This window comes from Canis lupus, chromosome X (genome assembly GCF_003254725.2).
Source record: "Canis lupus dingo isolate Sandy chromosome X, ASM325472v2, whole genome shotgun sequence".
Taxonomy (NCBI): Eukaryota; Metazoa; Chordata; class Mammalia; order Carnivora; family Canidae; genus Canis; species Canis lupus.
In genome coordinates, this window is record NC_064281.1 from 20,059,805 (window position 1) to 20,079,915 (window position 20,111).

The 20,111-nt window shown below is 42.0% G+C and overlaps 1 protein-coding gene and 1 long non-coding RNA gene across 11 annotated transcripts in view; one reads left to right on the forward strand and one right to left on the reverse strand.

Moving 5' to 3' along the window:
- Positions 1 to 20,111, reverse strand: part of PCYT1B (phosphate cytidylyltransferase 1B, choline) — a 131,273-nt gene that overhangs the window by 17,946 nt on the left and 93,216 nt on the right. For 8 of the 10 annotated variants that reach the window (XM_049107802.1, XM_025438887.3, XM_025438899.3 and 5 more), the window contains 2 exons: positions 14,530 to 14,672; positions 11,708 to 11,896 (listed from right to left, as the gene is read on the reverse strand). In XM_049107802.1, coding sequence (XP_048963759.1) covers positions 11,708 to 11,896; positions 14,530 to 14,672 — 332 coding nt within the window. Of the gene's footprint in view, positions 1 to 1,185; positions 1,307 to 5,732; positions 5,984 to 11,707; positions 11,897 to 14,529; positions 14,673 to 20,111 lie in introns of those variants that run through there. The other 2 variants (XM_049107804.1, XM_025438913.3) reach the window with 2 other exon arrangements.
- LOC112654415 (uncharacterized) lies at positions 11,890 to 18,693 on the forward strand. Its single transcript, XR_003133023.3, has 2 exons — positions 11,890 to 13,590; positions 18,052 to 18,693. It is a non-coding gene; the product is annotated as an uncharacterized LOC112654415 (long non-coding RNA).

Here is a 20,111-nt window from a genome sequence, read left to right on the forward strand (position 1 = left end):
GCACCCACTCCCTGACTCTAACAACCACCAATCTGTGCTCTGTGTTGATGGGCGCAGGGGGGCTTTTTGCTTGTTTTGGATTCCACTAATAAATGAGATCACACAACATTTATCTTTCTCTAACTTATTAGAATAATACCCTCATGGTCCAACAATTTGTTGCAAATGCCAAGATTTACAACAAATGCCTTCTTTTTATGGCTGAATAATATTCCATGGTGTGTGTGTATATATATTTTTTCATTATCCATTTATACATTGATGGACACTTAGGCTGCTTCCATGTTTTGGATATGGCAAATAATGCTGCAGTGAACACGGTGGTACATCGATTTTTTCAAATTAGTGTCTTCATATCCTTCAGATAAATATCCAGAAGTAGAATTTGCTGGATCATATGGTAGTTCTATCTTTAACTTTTTGAGGAAATTCCATAGTGGTTGTACCAATTTACATTCCCACCAACAATGTACCAGTGTTCCCTTTTTTCCATATCCTGATCAACACTGTTAATTTGTCACTTTGATAATAGCCATTCTAATGGGTGTGAGGTGCTAGCTCATTATGGTCTTGATTTGCATTTCCCTAGTAATTAGTGTTGTTGAACATATTTTCAGGTCCTGCTGGCCCAGTATGTCTTCTTCGGAAATATGTCTATTCAGATCTCATGTCCATTTTAAAATCAGATTGTCTCTTTTTGTACTGTTGAGTTGTATGACATCTTCTTATTTTGATTTGTTAAACCCTTATCACATATGATTTGCAAATATTTGCTCCCATTCAGTAGCATACCTATGTGCATTCCTATGTGTGGAAGCTTTTTAGTTTGATGTAGTCCCACTTATTTATTTTTTACATTTGATGACTTTGCTTTAGGTGTCAAACTTAAAAGCCTAACTGGCAAGACAGATGTCAAGGAGCTTATAGTTTTTGTTTCTCCTAGGAGTTTTATGGTTTCAAGTCTTATATTCAAGGAAGATAGTGATCCAGTTTCATTCTTTCTGCATGTGGCTACCCAGTTTTCCCAGCACCATTTATTGAACAGATTGTCTTTTCCCCCATTGTATATTCTTGATTCCTTTGTAGTAATTAACCATGTATATAATTTATTTCTGGACTCTCTGTTCCATTGATCTATGTCTGTGTTAAATGCCAATACCATACTATTTTGGTTACTATAGCTTTGTAATATAGGTGAAATCAGGGAGCATGATGCCTTCAGCCTTGTTCTTCTTTCTCAAGATTGCTTTGGCCATATAGGGTCTTTTGTGGTTCCATACAAGTTTTAGGATTGTTGGTTTTTTTTCTGTAAAAAAAAATGCCATTGAATTTTGATAAGGATTGCATTGAATCTATAGATTGTCTTGGGAAGTATAGATATTTTAACAATATTCTTCTAATCCATAAGCAAGAAGTATCTTTCCATTTATATGTCTTCAGTTTCTTTTTTTTTAAGATTTATTTATTTATTCATTCAGAGAGAGCAAACAGAGGCAGAGACACAGGCAGAGGGAGAAGCAGGCTCCATGCAGGGAGCCCAATGTGGGACTCGATCCTGGGTCTCGAGGATCACACCCCGGGCTGCAGGCGGCGCTAAACCGCTGCGCCACCGGGGCTGCCCTGTCTTCAGTTTCTTTAAGTATAGTTGACATATAATATTTTATTTCAGGTATACAACACAGTGATTCATCAGTTATATGCATTATGAAATGCTCACTGTAAGTATAGTCACTATCTGTCACCATACAAAGTTATTACAATATTATTGACTATATTCTCTACTGTACTTTTTATCTTTTGTCACCTAATTTATAACTGTAAGTTTGTACCTCTTTATCCCCTTCACATAATTCATCTGCTTCACTCCCAGCAACCACCAATTTCTTCTATGTATTTTTGAGTTTTCTTTTTTCATTTTGAATTTTAGATTCCATATAAAAGTGAAATCATATGGTATTTGTCCTTTTTGGTCTAACTTATTTCACTTAGCATAATACCCTCTAGGTCCATCCATGTTGATACAAATGGTAAGATTTCATTCTTTATGGTAATATTCCAGTGTGTGTGTATACATATGTGTGTATACATATCTTTACACACACCATATATTTATCCATTTGTGTATCAATGGACACTTGGTTGGATCCATTTATTGACTATAAATAATGCTGCAATAAAATAGGGGTGCATAACATTTCTCATTAGTGTTTTTGTTTTCTTTGGTAAACAAAAGTGGAATCACTGAGTTGTATAGTAATATTGATATTTTCACTTTTTGAGGAACCTCCACAGTTTTCTATAGTGGCTGTACCATTTACATACCCATCAACAATGGACAAGTGTTCCCTTTTCTCCACATCCTAGCCAACACTTGTTACTTCTTGTGGTTTTGATAAACGCCATTCTGACTGGTATAAGGTGATAATAGATCATGAGTAAGGTTGAGCATTTTTTCATGTGTCTGTTGGCCACATGTATTTTTCTTTGGAAAAATGTCTATTTAGGTCCTCTGATCATTTTTTTTATTGGATTGGGTTTTTTTGGTGGTAAATTGTATACATTTTTTACATATCCTTTCCAAATATCTATTTCAGTTCAGGAGGTTGCCCTTTTGTTTTGTTGATGGTCTCCTTTTCCATGAAAAAGCTTTTAATTTTGATGTTGTCCCATGTTGCTGTGGCAGATGTCAAAGAAATGACTGCTTATATTTTCTTCAAGGATTTTTATGGTTTCAAGTCTCCCATTGAAGTCTTTCATTCATTTTGAGTTTATTTTTCTGCATGGTGTTAGAAGGTGATCCCGTTTCATTCTATTGCTTGTGGCTGTCCAGTTTGCCCAGCACTTTTGGTACTTGATATTTTCTTTCTTTGTTCAAGTTCTTACTGTGTTCATCCACTCTCCTCCCAAGTTCAGTGAGCATCTTTATGGCCATACTTTGAACTCTTTATTAGGTAAATCAGTTATCCCCATTTCATTAAGGACTTTCTCTGAGATTTTCTCTTGTTTTTGTTTTGTTTTTTTGTTTTTGTTTTTTTATTTGGAGCATATTCCTCAATTTTCCTTGACACTCTGTGCTGGTTTCTATGCATCAGATACCATAGCCATCTCTGCCAGTGCAGAAGGAGTAACCTCATGTCTGAGATGAAACTTACCATTCAACTCTGCCATTGCTCTTGGGTTGTCTCTCAAGCCTTTGTGATTGTCCAAGCAGTGTATTTTATTTTTAGTGGATCCCAGTAGTGGAGGGTATACCAAGGCCTGTCAGTGTCCCAAAAGGGAGGATCTCAGTGAGCACCTAGATTCAGCTGACTGGAAGCCAGACTCTCAGGCAACAGCTTTTAAAGTATGCAAATACAGGCATATTTCAGAGATACTATGGGTTCAGTTCCAGATCACCACAATAAAGTGAACAATAAAGCAAGCCAAAAGAATTTTTTGGTTTCCTCATGCATACAAGTTATGTTTATACTATACTGTAGTTTATTAAGTTTGAAATAGCATTATGTCAAAAAATATAGAAGTCTTAATTTAAAAATACTTTGTTGCTAAAATAAGCTACCCATTTTCTGAGCTTTCAGTGAGTCATGATCTTCTTGTTGGTGGAGGGTCTTGCCTCGATGTTGATGGCTGCTGATTCATCAGGGCAATCCTGGAAGGTTGGGGTGGCTGTGGCAATTTCTTAAAACAAGACAACAATGTAGTCCCCTCTATTGACTGTCCTTTCAGCAACCATTTCTCTATAGCACACGATGCTGACAGCATTTTATCTACAGAACTTCTTTCAAAATTGGAGTCAATCCTCTTATATCTTGCTATGGTTTTCTCAACTAAATGTATGTAATATTCTAAATTGTTTGAGGTCATTTCAACAGTCTTCACGGCATCTTCACCAGGAGTAGATTTAATGTCAAGAATTGCTTTCTTTGCTCATCTGTAAGCAGCAACTCCTCACTTGTAAAGTTTTGTCAGGAGATCATAGCAGTTCATTCCATCACCAGGCTCTATTTCTAATTTCCTGCTATTTCCACCACACCTGCAGTCTCTTCCTTCACTGTCGTCTGAAACCCCTCAAGATCACCTATGTAGGTTAGAATCCACTTTTTCCAAATTTCCGTGAATGTAGATATTTTTTACTCCCATTGAATCATGAATGTCATTAATGGCAATTAAGATGGTAAGTCCTTTCCAGAAGGTTTTCAATTGACTTTGCCCGGCTCCATCAGGGGAATCACTAGCTCTGACAGCTATAGCCTTATGAAATGGGTTTCTTAAATCCTAAGGCTTGAAAGTCAAAATGATTCCTTGATCCATGGGCTGAAGAAGGGATGTTATGTTAGCAGGCATGAAAGCAAAATATACACCTCCGTCAGAGCCCTTAAGTGACCAGGTACATTGTCAATGTGCAGTAGTATTTTAAAAGCCATCTTTTTCCTCCCTGCGGACTTACAATATTCAGTAAACCACATAGTAAACAGATGTGCTGTCATTCACGCTTTGTTCCATTTATAGAGCACAAGTAGTGGAGATGTAGCATAATTTTTAAAGACTTTAGGATTTTTTGAAATGGGAACTGAGCAATGACTTTAACTTCAAGTCTCCAGCTAGGTTAGCCCCTAACCAGAGCCTCAGTCTCTATTTTTTTTAAAGATTTTATTTATTTATTCATGAAAGATACCAAGAGAGAGACAGAGACACAGGCAGAGGGAGAAGCAGGCTCCATGCAGGGATCCTGACGTGGGACTTGATCCTGGGACTCCAGGATCATGCCCTGAGCCAAAGGCAGACACTCAACCACTGAGCCACCCAGGCATCCCCCTCAGTCTCTATTTTAAAGCTTCAAAGCCAGAATTTCAACTCCCCTCTCTAGCTATGATAGTCCTAGGTAGCATCTTCTAATAGAAGGCTGTTTTGTGTATGTTGAATATCTGTTTAGTGTAGCTGCTTACATGCATTACCAGAGCTAGATCTTCAGAATAACTGGCTGCAGCTTCTACATCAGCACCTGCTGCTTCACCTTACACTTTTATGTTAGGTTCTTTCCTTAAACCTCAAGAACCAACCCGTGATAACTTCAGATTTTCTCTTGTGCAGCCTCCTCACCTCTCAGCCTTTATAGAATTGAAGAGAGTTAGGGCCTTACCCTGGATTAGGCTCCGGCCTAAGGGAATGTCATGCCTGGTTTGATCTTTTATCCAGACCACTGAAACTTTCTCAATATCAGCAAGAAGCACAGCTTTCTTATTGTTTCTGTGTTCACTTGAGTAGCACTTCAAATTTCCTTCAAGAACTCTTCCTTTGTATTCACAACTTAGCTAACTGGTGCAAGACCCAAAGCTTTCAAATACCTTCCTCACTAAGCTTAATCATTTCTAGCCCTAGATTTAAAGTGAGAGACTTGTGACTCTTCCTTTCACTTGAAAACTTAGAGGCCATTGTAAGGGTACCACCTGGCCTCATTTCAGTATTATTGTGTCTCAGAGAATGAGTAGAGCCAAAGAGGGGGAGAGAGATGAGGAAAAAGCTGGTCAGTAGAGCAGTCAGAACACAGACATTTATCAAGTAAGTTTACCATCTTATATGGGCACGATTCATGGTGTTCCAACACAATTATAACAGTAACATTCAAGACCACTGGTCATTGTAACAAATATAAGAATAATGAACATGTTTGAAATATTGCATGAATTGCCAACACATGACACAGACACAAAATAAGCAAATGCTGTTAGAAAAATGGTGCCAGTAGACTAGCTCAGTACATGGCTGCCACAATCCTTCAATTTGTAGAAAACACAGACTGCAGATAATATGAAGTAAAGCACAATAAAATGAGGCATGCTTCTGTATGCCGTCCTGCAGGGCTGCATGCTAAGCCCTGATGAGCACCAGAGTCAGGTCATCTAGAGGTGCTAGTCCATGGCAGTTGTTAACAGTCAGGGCACCTGACCAGTGTACAAGTTCCTTTCTAGTAGACACCGGTGACCTGGAGCAAGACAGAGGGTGAATGCAAAGATGATGTCCACTGGCCTTGTCCTTGGAGTGCACCTCATTATAGGTCCCTAGATCCGTGCCAAACCAAAAGCCTTGCTTAGGCCCCAATTCCTGGATAAATGGCTTCTTTCATAGAATGACTGAAGGTGTATTTCAGCCTAATATCTGGGCCATGCCCTCCCTGAAGGTGGTGGCTAGCCACCAGAGGTAGGAGATCAAGGAGTGCCCTTGGGTGACAGGCCCAGAGACCAAGACACCAGACACATGTACAATTTCCTTTCCAGGAGCTACTGATGCTCTGGTGGGTGGCAGGAATGTGAAGTTAGCACCTGCCCTCCAAGGTCTCTGGAGAGGATTATGATCAGCCCTTAGATGTATGTTTTGGTTTTTTTAAGATTTTATTTATTTATGAGAGAGAGAGAGAGAGAGAGAGAGAGAGAGAGAGAGACATAGGCAGAGGAAGAAGCAGGCTCCATGCAGGAAGCTCAATGCAGGACTCAATCCGGAGACTCCAGGATCACGCCCTGAGCCAAAGGCAGATGCTCAACCACTGAGCCACCCAAGCATCCCAAATGTATGTTTTAAACAGAAGCCTGCCCCTCCAGCCATAGCTATGAAGATAAGCTAAAAGGTTTATTTCACAGAAACATGGGTCTCTAACCTCCTGCTATGCCCTGGGGGTGGTAGATGGTTAAGAATGCTTTCTCAGTTGGTTAGTCTTAGGGACCCTGGAGCGGGAGTTGCACTGGCTACCAGATCCAGATCTTGAGGGGACCCCTAGATGGCTGCAAGATGGGAGTACCAAAGAAGAGTAAAGCTCCTTTATGGGAAATGCAAGTAAGCTGGAATGAGGTAAAGGGAAGGTGAAAGATGGTATCCGCAGGCCTCTGTTCCTAGTGACTAACCCAGTAGGCTCCTAGCTGTGTGTTAATTTAGATGCCTGCCTCTCAGGCCAATGATTTAATATAAAACATAAAATTGTTTCACAAAGGGATATTATTCAGCTTTAAAAAGGAATGAAATTCTGACCCATGCTACACCATTGGTTAAACCATGAAGACATTATGTTAAGTGAAATTAGCCAGCTAAAAGGACAAACACTGTATGACTCCACTAGAGTAATCAGACTCAGAGACAGAAAGTTAGAAGGGGCATTCCCAGGGATTGGTGGGGGTATGGGGATAGATGATATAATAAGTACAGAGTTGCAATATGGGATGATGCAAAAGTTCTTGAAATGGATGGTGGTGATGGTTTCACAACTATGAATATATTTAATGTCACTGAATGGTACACTTAAAATGGTTAAAATGTTAATTTTGGGCAGCCCCGGTGGTGCAGTGGTTTAGCGCTGCCTGCAGCCCAGGGTGTGATCCTGGAGACCCGGGATCGAGTCCCACATCGGACTCCCTGCATGGAGCCTGCTTCTCCCTCTGCCTGTGTCTCTGCCTCTCTCTCTCTCTCTCTCTCTGAATAAATAAATAAATAAATCTTAAAACAATTAAATATAAATAAAAAATAAAATGCTAATTTTGTTAGGGACATTTTATCACAGTTTGAAAAAAATTATAGTAGTGGACCCCACATCATATAAATCTGTTCTTTCTGGAAACTAACACATCATCGAAGTTTTGTTTTTTAAATAAATCTCCTATATTAGATGCAAATGCCTGTTTGGTTTGCCTAAAGATCCACCAGACTGATTGGATTGGGGCCAAGGGTGTTTGTGGTAGGGGATGAACTAAAAACTTGGGCCTGATGTAAGGTTATTCTCTCTTGGTGCTCCAGGAAAAGGTCCACATTCATGTTGTAAAACAGAATAGATGCAGTTTCATTTCAAACAGGAAATAAGTCTCCAGTTTAAAATCAAGTAAGGACTATAGTGGCAGATCATTCAAAATGATACTAAATATTTTTAAAATACAGCCTATGTAGCTAGGGCACAATATTTAAATGGAATATTTATCTGATGCTTTGAACAAAAATAACCAAGTTTCACTAGGAAGACCCTACCTCAAAAGCAAACCCTAAAAGCTGATGCAGTATCCCCTGATCCTGGCTCCATGAACCTGAATCCCTTGGAAATGAATGGCATTGCCTCCAACCTTCAGAATTCAGCTCTTTTAAAGCCCCTCCCTCAGGATAGTCTGGAAGTTTCATCTTTGAAAGACAAAGAGAGGGGTAATACCAAGTCTGTGTGGGGAAGGCTTCCATTTGCAGCTGGTAGGGTTACAAGCTGTCTTCTAAGTGTGAGTCAAGACTAGTTATAAGAATCAAGCAAAAAAAAAATCAAGTAGTTAAATAAATAGAGTTGTAGGTGCTAAAATTTAAAAATAACTTTTGAGCTCTTATAATCCCCCCAAACTGAATAAATGGGAATAAATCTTCTATTAAAGCAATTATGCAACCCCCAAGGCCTCACCTTCTGGATTTATTCACATCCTTGTGTAGTATAATCCCAAAATATACCCCAATTGTCTGTGTGACTATTATAATATAGCATAAAGGGACTGTCACTTCAGATGTTAGGTCTTAAAAGACTATAGCTTTTCTCTTGATTTCTCTATCACTCATTTGGGGAAGCCAGCTGCTCTGTCATGAAGACACTCGGGCAGTCTGTGCCTCCTGGGGACAGTCCTATGATGGATGATACAATGCAGGTCAGGGGAAAGAGGGTTGGCCCCAGGCTCCATCCTGGCTACCTCCAAATGCCTGCAAGACCATAGGGAACTTTCATAGTTTCCCTAGGCCTTTGTTACATTATCTAGAACACAGCTATAATACTCCTTTTATTATGTGATTAAAATGGGTAGGGTAGATATAAAAAGGTTTTTGAAAAGGTTTAACCTGCTATACAACTCCTAGACTGTAACAACATGGTCATCACCACCACTTTGCACTCTGCTGGAATGGAAGGAGTTGGATTTTCTATCACAGCTCTTCATTATCAAGCATGAGGTCACTTGGGGAGAATGAAAGACCCTATACTGTAAGGAGCAAACACAAATACTGCCTGGGAAAAGGTGGGCAGCATAAACATACAAGTCAGGTTAGAGGAGGTGGCAGGGAGTAACAGTGGGCAGTGGTGTGCACATGGCAAACTAGAGTTCATGCCCTCCCGGAAAGAAATTTTAGAACATTGTGGAAGGCCCAGCAAACCCATTCTGCCAACTGAATTTGATCCAAACCCCAAGCTGCACCAAGTCTTGTACTGAGCACCATAAGCAATAAAAGGCTAAGAGTATATATCTATATCAACCTATATGTATATGATAGTGATATCAATATAGATATAGAGGATTAAACCTCAGCATTGCAGATGCCAGAAGATTCTGTGAATAGGTCTCTCTCACACAACCATGCATCTATTCAATACAGACAAATTTATGGAATGCCCACTATAAAAAGTTACATACTATGCCTCAGACCAATTCTGCTGAACCAACTTTTGTACTTTAAATCTTTCTATTTTGTGCTTCTCCAAGTTTGGGTTATTTGTAACAGTACTGTATTTGCAGGTAATGCAGATCCTCTATTTTAAGAAATGAGTTCTAGTCCCAAATCCACAAATAAAGAATTATTATAATAATAGCATATTCATGAAAAGCAAATTACTTATCTTGGCGTTTAACATCCTTGTAACTATTCCTGTACTTTTAATGTCAACAGAAAAAAAGCAATGTCTAAGTCTGGCTGATATGGTAAATTAATGTTAATAACAGTTTTGACACTAATAGCAAGTTTTAAAAAGAAAAACCTCTAGACTCAAAGCTGGGTTTCATTTCTTAAAAATCACCTCAGCTAGCTGTCACCAGACTCCTCCAGAACAATTCCAGCTACTATTTCACCTTCACTGGGAGCCTGAGACAGCTAAGATCTATAAAGTTTCTATGAAATTTTATTCCTTCCCTGCCTCTGCTTGCTCCAAGTAGAGAAAGCATCCACCCTCTTGAGCTACAATACCAGGGCTTCTTTACAGAGACATATTTCTGAATCTCTATAAGGAAACCAATACCCACATGGTTTCATTTAAAAACCAAAAAAAAAACAAAAAACCAAAAAAACAAAAAACCAAACCACTAACTGTTTGCCCAGTCCCTGAACATTAGTTGTGAAAACGTGAACTATTAAAGTACACACTAAACTAATGGGAAATTCCAGACTTTATCTTATAGATGCCATGGAACCCCAGAGAACAGGTTCTGTATTTTCTCTTTTTCTCTTCATGTTCTTCCCTAGCACTATGCATATACAAGCACCTGAATAAATGGCCCATGAATTAAAGTGATTTGAGCTGAAAACTTGAAAAGGCCCGGGGAAAGTAAAAAGAAACCCAGCACTTGGCTCCTCCACTATTGCTAGCTCTTTCTAGAAGTCATTGAAAGCTCAAGCAGCCCCTTGCAAACCCTCTACCCCTCTCAGACTCAGCCAATAGGACCTGATTGGCCTGCAACACACACCTCTATAATCATTTAGAGGCCACTAGACTTTAAGCAAAGTATCTCTTCCAACTTCTCTAACATTGTTCTTTTTCTATTACTAATTGAGTGTTTTACTTTTAGATAATCCTATAATGAACTAGCTCAAATGAGCAGAGGCAGCAGTGACAACCCATCAATAAAATAATTAAGCCAAAGTGGATTTTGTTAGAGACTTCTCATGTCATAATAGGAAATCTAGGCTACTTAAAATCAAGGAAATCAAATGGAATCGCTTCATTTGGTTTTAAAAAGGAAGGCTAGGGACACCTGGGTGGCTCAGTGGTTGAGCATCTGCCTTCGGCTCAGGTCGTGATCCTGGGATCTGGGATCGAGTCCCGTCTCGGGCTCCCTGCAAGGAGCCTGCTTCTGCCTTTGCCTGTGTCTCTGCTGCTCTCTCTCAGTCTGTGTCTCTCATGAATAAATAAATAAATCTTAAAAAAAAAAGGAAGGCTAGCTTTAGAAGATCTCTTTCCTAGACCCCTCGTTAACGTTGCTGACAATACTGGTTCTTTACTCTTGAAGTACATGCACAATAGAAATACCAGTGGAGCACAAGGTGGTTTCCAGAATGTTCTTTTCCCTTTTCATACCTTTCACTCAGAATTATCTGTAAAATTTAGATGATACCCTCTGCACTTTCTGTTTTAAGATTTAGATCATGGTCTCAGTCCCCTAAGGCTTTTGCACTTTATCCCAACACACATATGCCATGGAAAAATGGGAAAATCAGGGCATGACAGGCACAGATACAGGGCAAAATCCTACCTCTTCTATCTCTAGAAGAGGAGGGTTCCTGACCAAAAAAACTAACCAAGGCAGCTAGGTTCCTTTTCCCCCTTCTCCTCTAGTGGATATCCAAGAGCCCATTATTAGTTTTATCTCCCAACACAAATTCCACACCACTGACTCACTTAACTCTTACCCCCAAGCTCTGCCTCATTTCCAACTGAGAGACTGAGATGAGCTACAAAACCAATCTCTGCAATAGCAGATATTCAACAATTACCAAATGGCTTCAAGGTCTGGACAAGAAATAGACTAGAACTGGCTTAGGGTGCTATCAGGTGCCATACTGAGGGATAAAACCAAAACTAAATAGATGACATGGACTTAAAGCTACTCAGGCTGATGCCCATACTGGACTGAGATTAATGGACACCCTGGAGTAGAACCATGAAAATGAAGAGAAACTGAAAATGCCCATCACCATAGGGTCAAGGGAAATAATTACATACCCATGCGCCATCAGGCCCAAACAGCTCCAGGAAGTTGCCAATGAATTCCCTCGACTTCTCTTCCCACTTTTGAATTAGATCATGACTCTTTTCTTCCACTCTGTTAACAAATTCCTTTGATCTTTCCTCCACATTCTTGACCTTTTCCTTCATCTTGTCTACCTGGTTTTGGAAACGGTACTTCTTCTCCTGGTCAAAAATTAAAGGAAAAAAAATTTATCCCAGAGGGCACGAGAGAGACCAGTCATTGACACTAATGGTCATTTTATTTCAACTTGTGTTTGTTCTTAACCTGAAGAGTCAGGATGTTGCTATTTCCAAGGGCTAGATTGACGGGAAGGCACATCTCTTGTAAGAAAAGTCATTTGTCATTAGTCTACTTGGATAAGTAAAGTGAAATACAAGCAATTTTAATATTCTCTTTCTTGTAAACATCAGAGTTGAAGTCACTTATATAAGAACCAAAAATATGTATTTGCTGTTTATTATAGGTAGCTATTGGGCAAACACACTCCCAAATTCCCCTGGGATTTTGACAAAAAGTATGAATTGTACATAGAATGGTCACTCAGAGGCTGCCCAAGTTCTCTGTTTTACCGGGACATTGTTAAAACCAGTACCAGTTGAAATCAGCCACTGGCTGGGTCTTTAAACCTAAATTTTAGTGGTACACTAAAATTTTAATCGTAATGATCTTTTCCCTTAAGCTAATTGAATGGCATCCATTTCCTTGGTGGTGAAGAAAGCTTTTGTCCTGATAGCTTCTCTGGACTGAGATTTTTGTCCTTTTATGTGCCCAGAAGGCCCTGTATGTTGGACAAGTCACAGGCCACACCTCTAAACTTCAGTTTCTTCATCTGTAAAATGGGGATAATTATCATCCCTACCTCATCGAGTTGCTGTAACAATTAGGTGTTTGGCACAAAGCCTGGCATTCAGGAAAAACTTGGTGTCTGTTGGCTGTTTGATTACAATGAAGCAGCGTAAGCATTTCATAGTGTTACCTGATGAGAGTGCTATCAAACCATGAAAATAACATGAGATGAAGGGTCTTCCCCTCCACGAAGTCATGCTACATTTCTCCTCACAGAGTAAAATAAAGTTTTTTCATCACTACATGGGACTAAAGTTCCTATCTCAGAATTTTTTGAGACACCTGAAATATTGCAAAACTGGGTCAGGATTCCCTGATTTAGACCTTCCAAACTTTCCCGCAGCCTCAGGGTGGGGTGGGAGCTACACAGGTGCTGCCACTCAGCGATGCGTAACGTAGGAGTCTTCAGAATGGCTCTCAAGGGCAGCACGGGACAGAATGACTGGCAGCCACGTAGCAGGAGGCTGCTGCCGCCTCCACCTGTCCTCTGCTTCAGGGACCTTGGCCAGGTCCCCTCTGAGCCCAGCTTTACTCATGTCTGAGTGAAGGGACTTGGACTGGGCGACTGGCCCCTGTCAGGTTCTGGGATTCATCTACGTGCTTGTCCGGCACATGGGACTCTGTGAGCGGCAGCCAGCCTTGTTATCACAGAAGGGCACAGAGTGCATCCACGGTTCCGTGAGCTAAGTGGCTTATCGAAAGGCCATGAGAGGAGAACGAGCACTAACTTTTGGAAATGGCTTGACATGCTTGGACGGCTGACTGGATTCAATTTAAAAGAACAGACAGTTTAATTTATTGAAATAACCAGGGCTTTATTCTCTGTAAGATACCAAATAATCACTTTGATGGAATACTTTTCAGCTGCTTGTTCTGGTGCCACTTGAACCCAACATTTTCGATTTTGTTCCCTGACTTGTGTGAAGCCACAGAGTCTAGACTCCCAATGCTCCCTGCCTGCTGAGGACAAATAACCACCACTGACTGACAACCCATCCTCGTCTAGAAGGTACCGATGATCGATTTGTGTAAGCTGCTGCATAGTTATGGCTGCACATAATTGTATGCATTGCGTTTTGCAAAAAGATCACTCTTTGAAAATAGAGTGTCTATTTTTGGAGGGGGGTTGAAATTCTATACAGATGAAGAGTTCCTGTTTTTATCAGCTTTGTCACCTCCTCGGAGTCCAGGCAAATATAGTTGTCCAGATGCACTAACATCACCTCTAGCAAGTGGACTGCCCTCTTAGCTTTGTAACAGCCTGCTTTGCTTGTTTTAAAGATTGTTTTAACAGTTGCTCTATTATTAAACTAACAGCAGCCCTGTGGGAACAATACGGCACAAATACAAAAGGAAGCCAAAGACTTTAGGCTTTATTTAAGCATCTGTAATTTCTCTGGATAATAATAATAAAAAAAAACTGCTGTTAAGGTTTCTAATGAGCATCTGTAAGGCCTTAATAAAAATTTTAAACTCATTTTCTCTGGTTTAGCTTTTCACTGCCTCTGCCTTCCTCCCTTCCTTCCTTCTCTTTGAGAGCAGAAGACAACGCTTGCCTCTCACAAGGGCAGATCTCCCAGATGCCCTTCAGTTGCGTCTGCGAATGCTAAAAAAGCGAGGCTGGAGCAAGAGGGAGGGAGACAGCCGCTGTCTAAAATGTGGAGCTCACTACCATGTGCTTTGGTTGACTTATGTTAGCCCTTCGGACACTGGTTTCTCCATTTGTAAAATGGGGATAATACATCCCTGGGTCATCATGTGGACTGAAGTGAGACAATAAATACAAAATATCAAGAACACGGAGGGGCACTGGAATTTAAATTAAAACTAAAAAAAAAAACAAAACGTGAGGCATGTAGCAAGCACTCAACAAATGGTGGCAGTGCTGGTGTGTGTGGTGGCTGTCCACAGGTATGGGGTGGTGTTGGGTGGGGGGTGGCACGCTTACATTTATAAAGCTGACATTTAGTTCCTTGGCCGTGTACCCTCTCTGGAGGTTGCGTCGGGCATAGACATCATAGTCACGGACGATTCTGGTGATGATGTCTGATGTTGAGATGCCTTCCGTTCTCTGCGTTGGAACAAACATTCCTGTTCAAACAGTGAAGAGGAGAGAGAGAGAAAGTAAGGTGGGGTCAGCTGCCCCATGTTCTGTAATAGCTCTCCTCTCCAGGACAGAGTCGCAGCTCCTGGGGGCGCCAGCTGGCTGGCCCGGGCTCAGGTCTGTGCACCTGCTGCCGCCCACAGACGCTGCCCGCGCGCACCCCGGCCCTGGGCCGCGTCCTTCTCTTCTGCCCCGGCTCCCCCTTCCCTGCTCACACCAGCTGCGGCCTTCCTCCTCCTCCTGCGCCGGCCAGCTTCAAGCTCCTGCCTCTGCGGCCACTTTCCCACCAACCCCAGGCAGAAGCCACAACCTCCAGGATACAAACGTGTCTTCCCTTGACAAAGGCATTCTAAATACCCGTCTCCTTGTCAAGTGGCAACATTCTGAAAGTAGAGATTATGCCTCGGCTGTCAGCCCCCAGCTCAGTGCCCATTTCTGGCACATGGAAGGTGCTCGATAAATGCAAAAGAAATGAGTAAGTGACTAGAGAGCAATCAGTGAGGCAGTGAATTGGGCAGGTTCCCTGCTTCCCCTAAGCAGGGGAACTATATTTTTCCTCAGTTAAATGTGCATCACATTTAACTGAGGAAAAGACGTAGGCGGTACCGTGTTGTCATCTCTGATTTGAAGACCTGCCCTTGGGATGCTGGATGATTTTGCCTCCCTCAGAACGGTCTACTTTGGATGGTGGTTGCACCACTCAGGACCCTTTCATCTAGAACATGTGGGACTGGGCAAAAATAAGCACGGCGGCTGCCAAGTTCTAGTAAACCTTCCTTAATGTGCTCAAAGATATATTTGGGTGCGCCAATACAGGGCTGTAAAGAGGTCCCAAAGGTTATCGAGGCAAGTATGTGGTTTAATTCTTACCCTTCTGTCGCCAAGTGAAAGGACATGTTGGCAAATCGAAGTATTTCTACCCAGTATGATTGTGGCCAGAGGGATCAGGGGTGGGGTGGCATGACCGATGGGGCCTGGGGACAAGGGTGCTGGGTTCTTAGTTTGGAGATTTGGGTAAGACTCAGGCCTGAGAAGGCAAGTTACTTAGCCTCAGTCTCCAAATGAGAAATGAGGCAGCCAGACAAGATCCCTTGGGGCTCATGTGTGCCATCTCCCTTTCCCTCACTCCCCATGTCCAGTCAATCTTCCAGTCACCAGTCTACCTCCCAAAGGGCTCCCTGATTCACCCACTTTTCTCTATCCTCTGTCTAAAGCAATCTAACAACATCTAGTTCAAGTATTCCAGCAAGAGCCTCAAAACCAGTCTCTGGCGATGTTGAGGTTTGTCCCCTCAATCCACTCTCCACATAGCAAGAGCCACAGGGTGGTCTTTCAAAATAGAAATCAGAGGGCTGCCTGGCATCTTTCATTGGCCTTCTGCTGTCCTCGGTATTCAGATCCAAACCTGTACCTTGGCTCCGCAGCAGCTTGCTTTACCCCTTCCCTGCACTCTCTCCAGTCTCATCTCTGACCCACTCCCCAGCCTCACTGCCTGAGCAAAGGCCCCTGGGCTACACCACTGAAGGGGGTCCCATTATCATTGGATTTCCTGGAGCCTGCCTGAGCCCCACCACACTGGACTTCAGGGTCATGAGAGCCTCCCCTCCTTTTGCCACAAACATACTCTCTACCTGGCTAACTCTTGGTCATCCAATGGGTTTCACCTTTAGTGTCACTTCCTCATAGAGATCTCTTAACCTCCAGCCTGGCTCTTCTGGCTTCTTATTCCCTGCCATGGTCCACTGCTTTTTTCCTTCAAATATTCCAAGGTCTTTATAAAATAGCTTCTTCAGTAACTGCCTTCCCCACTTGACAAGAAGCTACATGAAGGAAGCATCTGCTCCAGTATCATTCCCCTCTATATTCTCAGCACCAGGTGCCAAGCAGGCACCATAAGAATATTTGCTGAATGACTGACGAGATGAGGACTGATGTCTAAGTGCCTTTCCAAATCCAGTTCTACTTCAATCATCCTTGATGAATGTTTTAGTCTTCCGGCTCCTGCTAGGATGGCCCTCTGAGCTCTCCCGTGAGATCATCTGCACATGCGTGGTATCAGCAGTAGGCTGGTGCCTCTGGTGTATGAGACAAAGCATCCAGTTTCAAATATTCTGTGGCTCAGAGCACAGAGTTGGCGTTTACTGCCAGGTGATAGAAAACGTCTATCACCTTCTGAGAATATGGACTCAAACACCAAAAACCAAATGGAAGGCAGAGGATGCAAACATCCAAACACCTGTATATAAACAGCACCCAACTGACCCAGCTGTGCAGGGTGCTCTGGTGGGTGGGGAACCCTGAGTGGTCCCAAGCTGGGGGGCTGAGACGACATCCACCCCTTGGTGGGAACAGTGGGGAGCTTTCTGGTGAGCACTGTGTCCCATCTTTCAGCAGGCAGATACTTTTCCCATGCCCCTGCTGCCTGGTGAAATGCTAAGAAGATTCTCTAGCTACTAACAGATTTGACCAAGTCACTTAGGCATCGATGACATGAGCTCACCCCTTCTGTGAAGCCACAGAGCAAGGTTTCCATGGCTGAGTAGCTGAAAGTTGGGGGTGGGGACAGACTTGCTTTGGCTGGTGGGGAGGTTGGTCTCTGAAAGAAGCCAAGCCCTCTGCTGACATAATGAGGCACCCGGCTTCCTCCAAATCCTAATTAGTGCTCTGCTAAAAATATTCAGTAATGAGCATGATCAGAGAACCTTTTTTATCATGCTTTTCCGAATTGCAGTGTTTGGTTATAGAGCTATTTTAAGAAGCAGCCAAGCACATGTTAATGAAGGAAACTTTCGACAGTAGTAGGGCAATACTAGCAGGATGATGAGGACTGTGGACCTGACAGTCTACCTCATTTACGCACCATCCTTTCATCCAGCTTTGCTGAAGGTTTTGACATGTAGCTCTGACAAGCAAAGCAGAGTGCTCTAAAGTTTAATTCATGCCCTTGCTATCTCTGGCTTCATTTAAAGTGACTTTTGACTTTCAAAATAGACCTGAATTAGAATGCAAAAGCCAAAATTGGATGCTTAGGCCATTTCTGAGCATCTTTCTCTCACAGTGAATTCTCCAGCCTTCTCTGCCATCGTTCTCCATTGGTGAGGAAATCAGCAGAGCAGATCAATGGACCGGTGTGGATGAAGAGTCACACCTAGTCTTATGCCTGTGCTCCCAGGACAAGTAGAACACCACCTGACTATTCGATTTGAAGATCGATTAAAGATGGGCATAATCCCTGTCCCACTGAATGATTTGCTCATAATGAAGGGAATGTGGCATTAGTGACACTGGGTGACTTCCCAAGGCTAGGGCCAAAGAAGCCTCGAGGCTTTTGTCACAATTGCTAACTCTCCAAATGTTTCTCCCTAGGACGTACACTCTTATAACCCAGCCACCATGCTTTCAGAAGCCCATGCAACATGGAGAGGCCACAGGTAGGTGCTGCAGTGTCCACCCCAGCTGACCTCCCTGTTGACCACCACCATCTGGGACCTCTAGCTCAACTGGGGCTTCAGATGACTGCAGTCCCATCCAACAGCTGAGTACAACTGTTTGAGCGACCCCAAGCAAGAACCACCTAGCCAAGCCTTTGCTGAAATCCTGCCCTACAAAAACATGAACAAAATAAAGTGGCTCTTTTAAGCCAGTAACTGTGGGAGTAATTTGTTATGCAACAATAGGGTGCTGGATTGCTTTGAGTTAGAAAAATATTGGACCTGTTCCTATACCCTAAAATCAGGGAAGCAACTTTTTCTTAGCTCACTAGAGGCTACTCACCCAGAAATAAAACCACCACTGAATGCATGTTTTTATTCTACATACTCTACAAGGTAGCTGAGAAACTGTCACTCCAAGAAACGCTGATTCAGTTCACCCTGGGTGAACCAATACCTGGTCTAAATTCTTGCTACTCTAAGTGAGGTCTATGGACTTGCAGTATCTACCAACCCAGGAGCTTGTTAGAAATGTGGATCTACCCTGAAAAAAAAAAAAAAAGAAATGTGGATCTTAGTCACCAGACCTAATGAACCCAAATCTGTATTTTAAAAGATGCTGTAGTTTGTCTCCTAAGGCAAAGAAAACAAAAGCAAAAATAAACTGTTGGGACTACATCAAATTAAAAAGCTTCTGCGCAGCAAAGGTAACAAGCAACAAAACAAAAAGAGAGACAACGTACTGAATGAGAGCAGGTATGTGCAAGTGACATACCCCATGAGGGGTTAGTATCCAAAATATATAAAGAATTTATACAGCTTAACACCAAAAAAACCCAAATAATCCAATTAAAAATGGGCAGAAGACATAGAGATGACCAACGGACAGACATGTGAAAAGATGCTCAACATCACTCATCATCAGGGAAATGCAAATCAAAACCACAATGAGATATCACCTCACACTTGTCAGAATAGCTAAAACTAAAACCTGAAGAAACAACAGTGTTGGCGAGGATATGGAGAAAAAGGAATCCTCAGATACTGTTGGTAGGAATGCAAACTGGTACAGCCACTGTGAAAAAGACTATGGAGGTTCGTAATAGTACTACTGAGTGTTTACCCAAAGAATACAAAAACTCTAATTCAGAAAGATAGTTGCACTCCTATGTTTAATGCAGCATTATTTGCAATAGCCATGATATGGGAGCAGCCCAAATATCCGTCGATAGATGAATGGATAAAGATGTGGTATATATGGACAATGGAATATTAGCTATAAAGAAGAATGAAATCTTGCCATTTGTAACAACACAGATGGATCTAGAGGGTATAATGCCAAGTGAAGTAAGTCAAAGAAAGTTAAATACCCTATTTCATTCATTCATATGGGGAATTTAAGAAATAAAACAAATAAACAAAGAAAAAAAGACAAACCAAGAAATAGCTAGAGAACAATCAAACAGTTACCAGAGGGGAGGTGGGGAGGGATGGGGGAAAGAGGTGAAGGGGATTAAGACTACACTTATGGGGGTACCTGGGTGGCCCAGCTGGTTGAGCGTCTGCCTTTGGCTCAGGTCATGATCCCAGGGTCCTGGGATCCATCCCCACATGGGGCTCCCTGCTCAGTGGGGAGTCTGCTTCTTCCTCTGCCCCTCCCCCTGCTCATGCTCTCTCACTATCTCTCTCAAATAAATAAATAAATAAATAAATAAATAAATAAATAACATCTTTTTTTAAAAAATAAGAGTACACTTATGATGATGAGCACTAAGCAATGTACAGAAGTGCTGAATCACTACATTGTACACCTCAAACTAATATAACACTGTATGTTATCTGTACAGGAGGGGAGGGGAGGGGAGGGGAGGGGAGGGGAGGGCAAGAGAAGGGAAGGAAGATCCTGTAGGGATCTGTAGTCACATTTATGTTGGACAAGCACTGGTCTACACCAGGTCCTTCATGGCAATTTTAGGGAAGGAGTAGCCAGCTCAC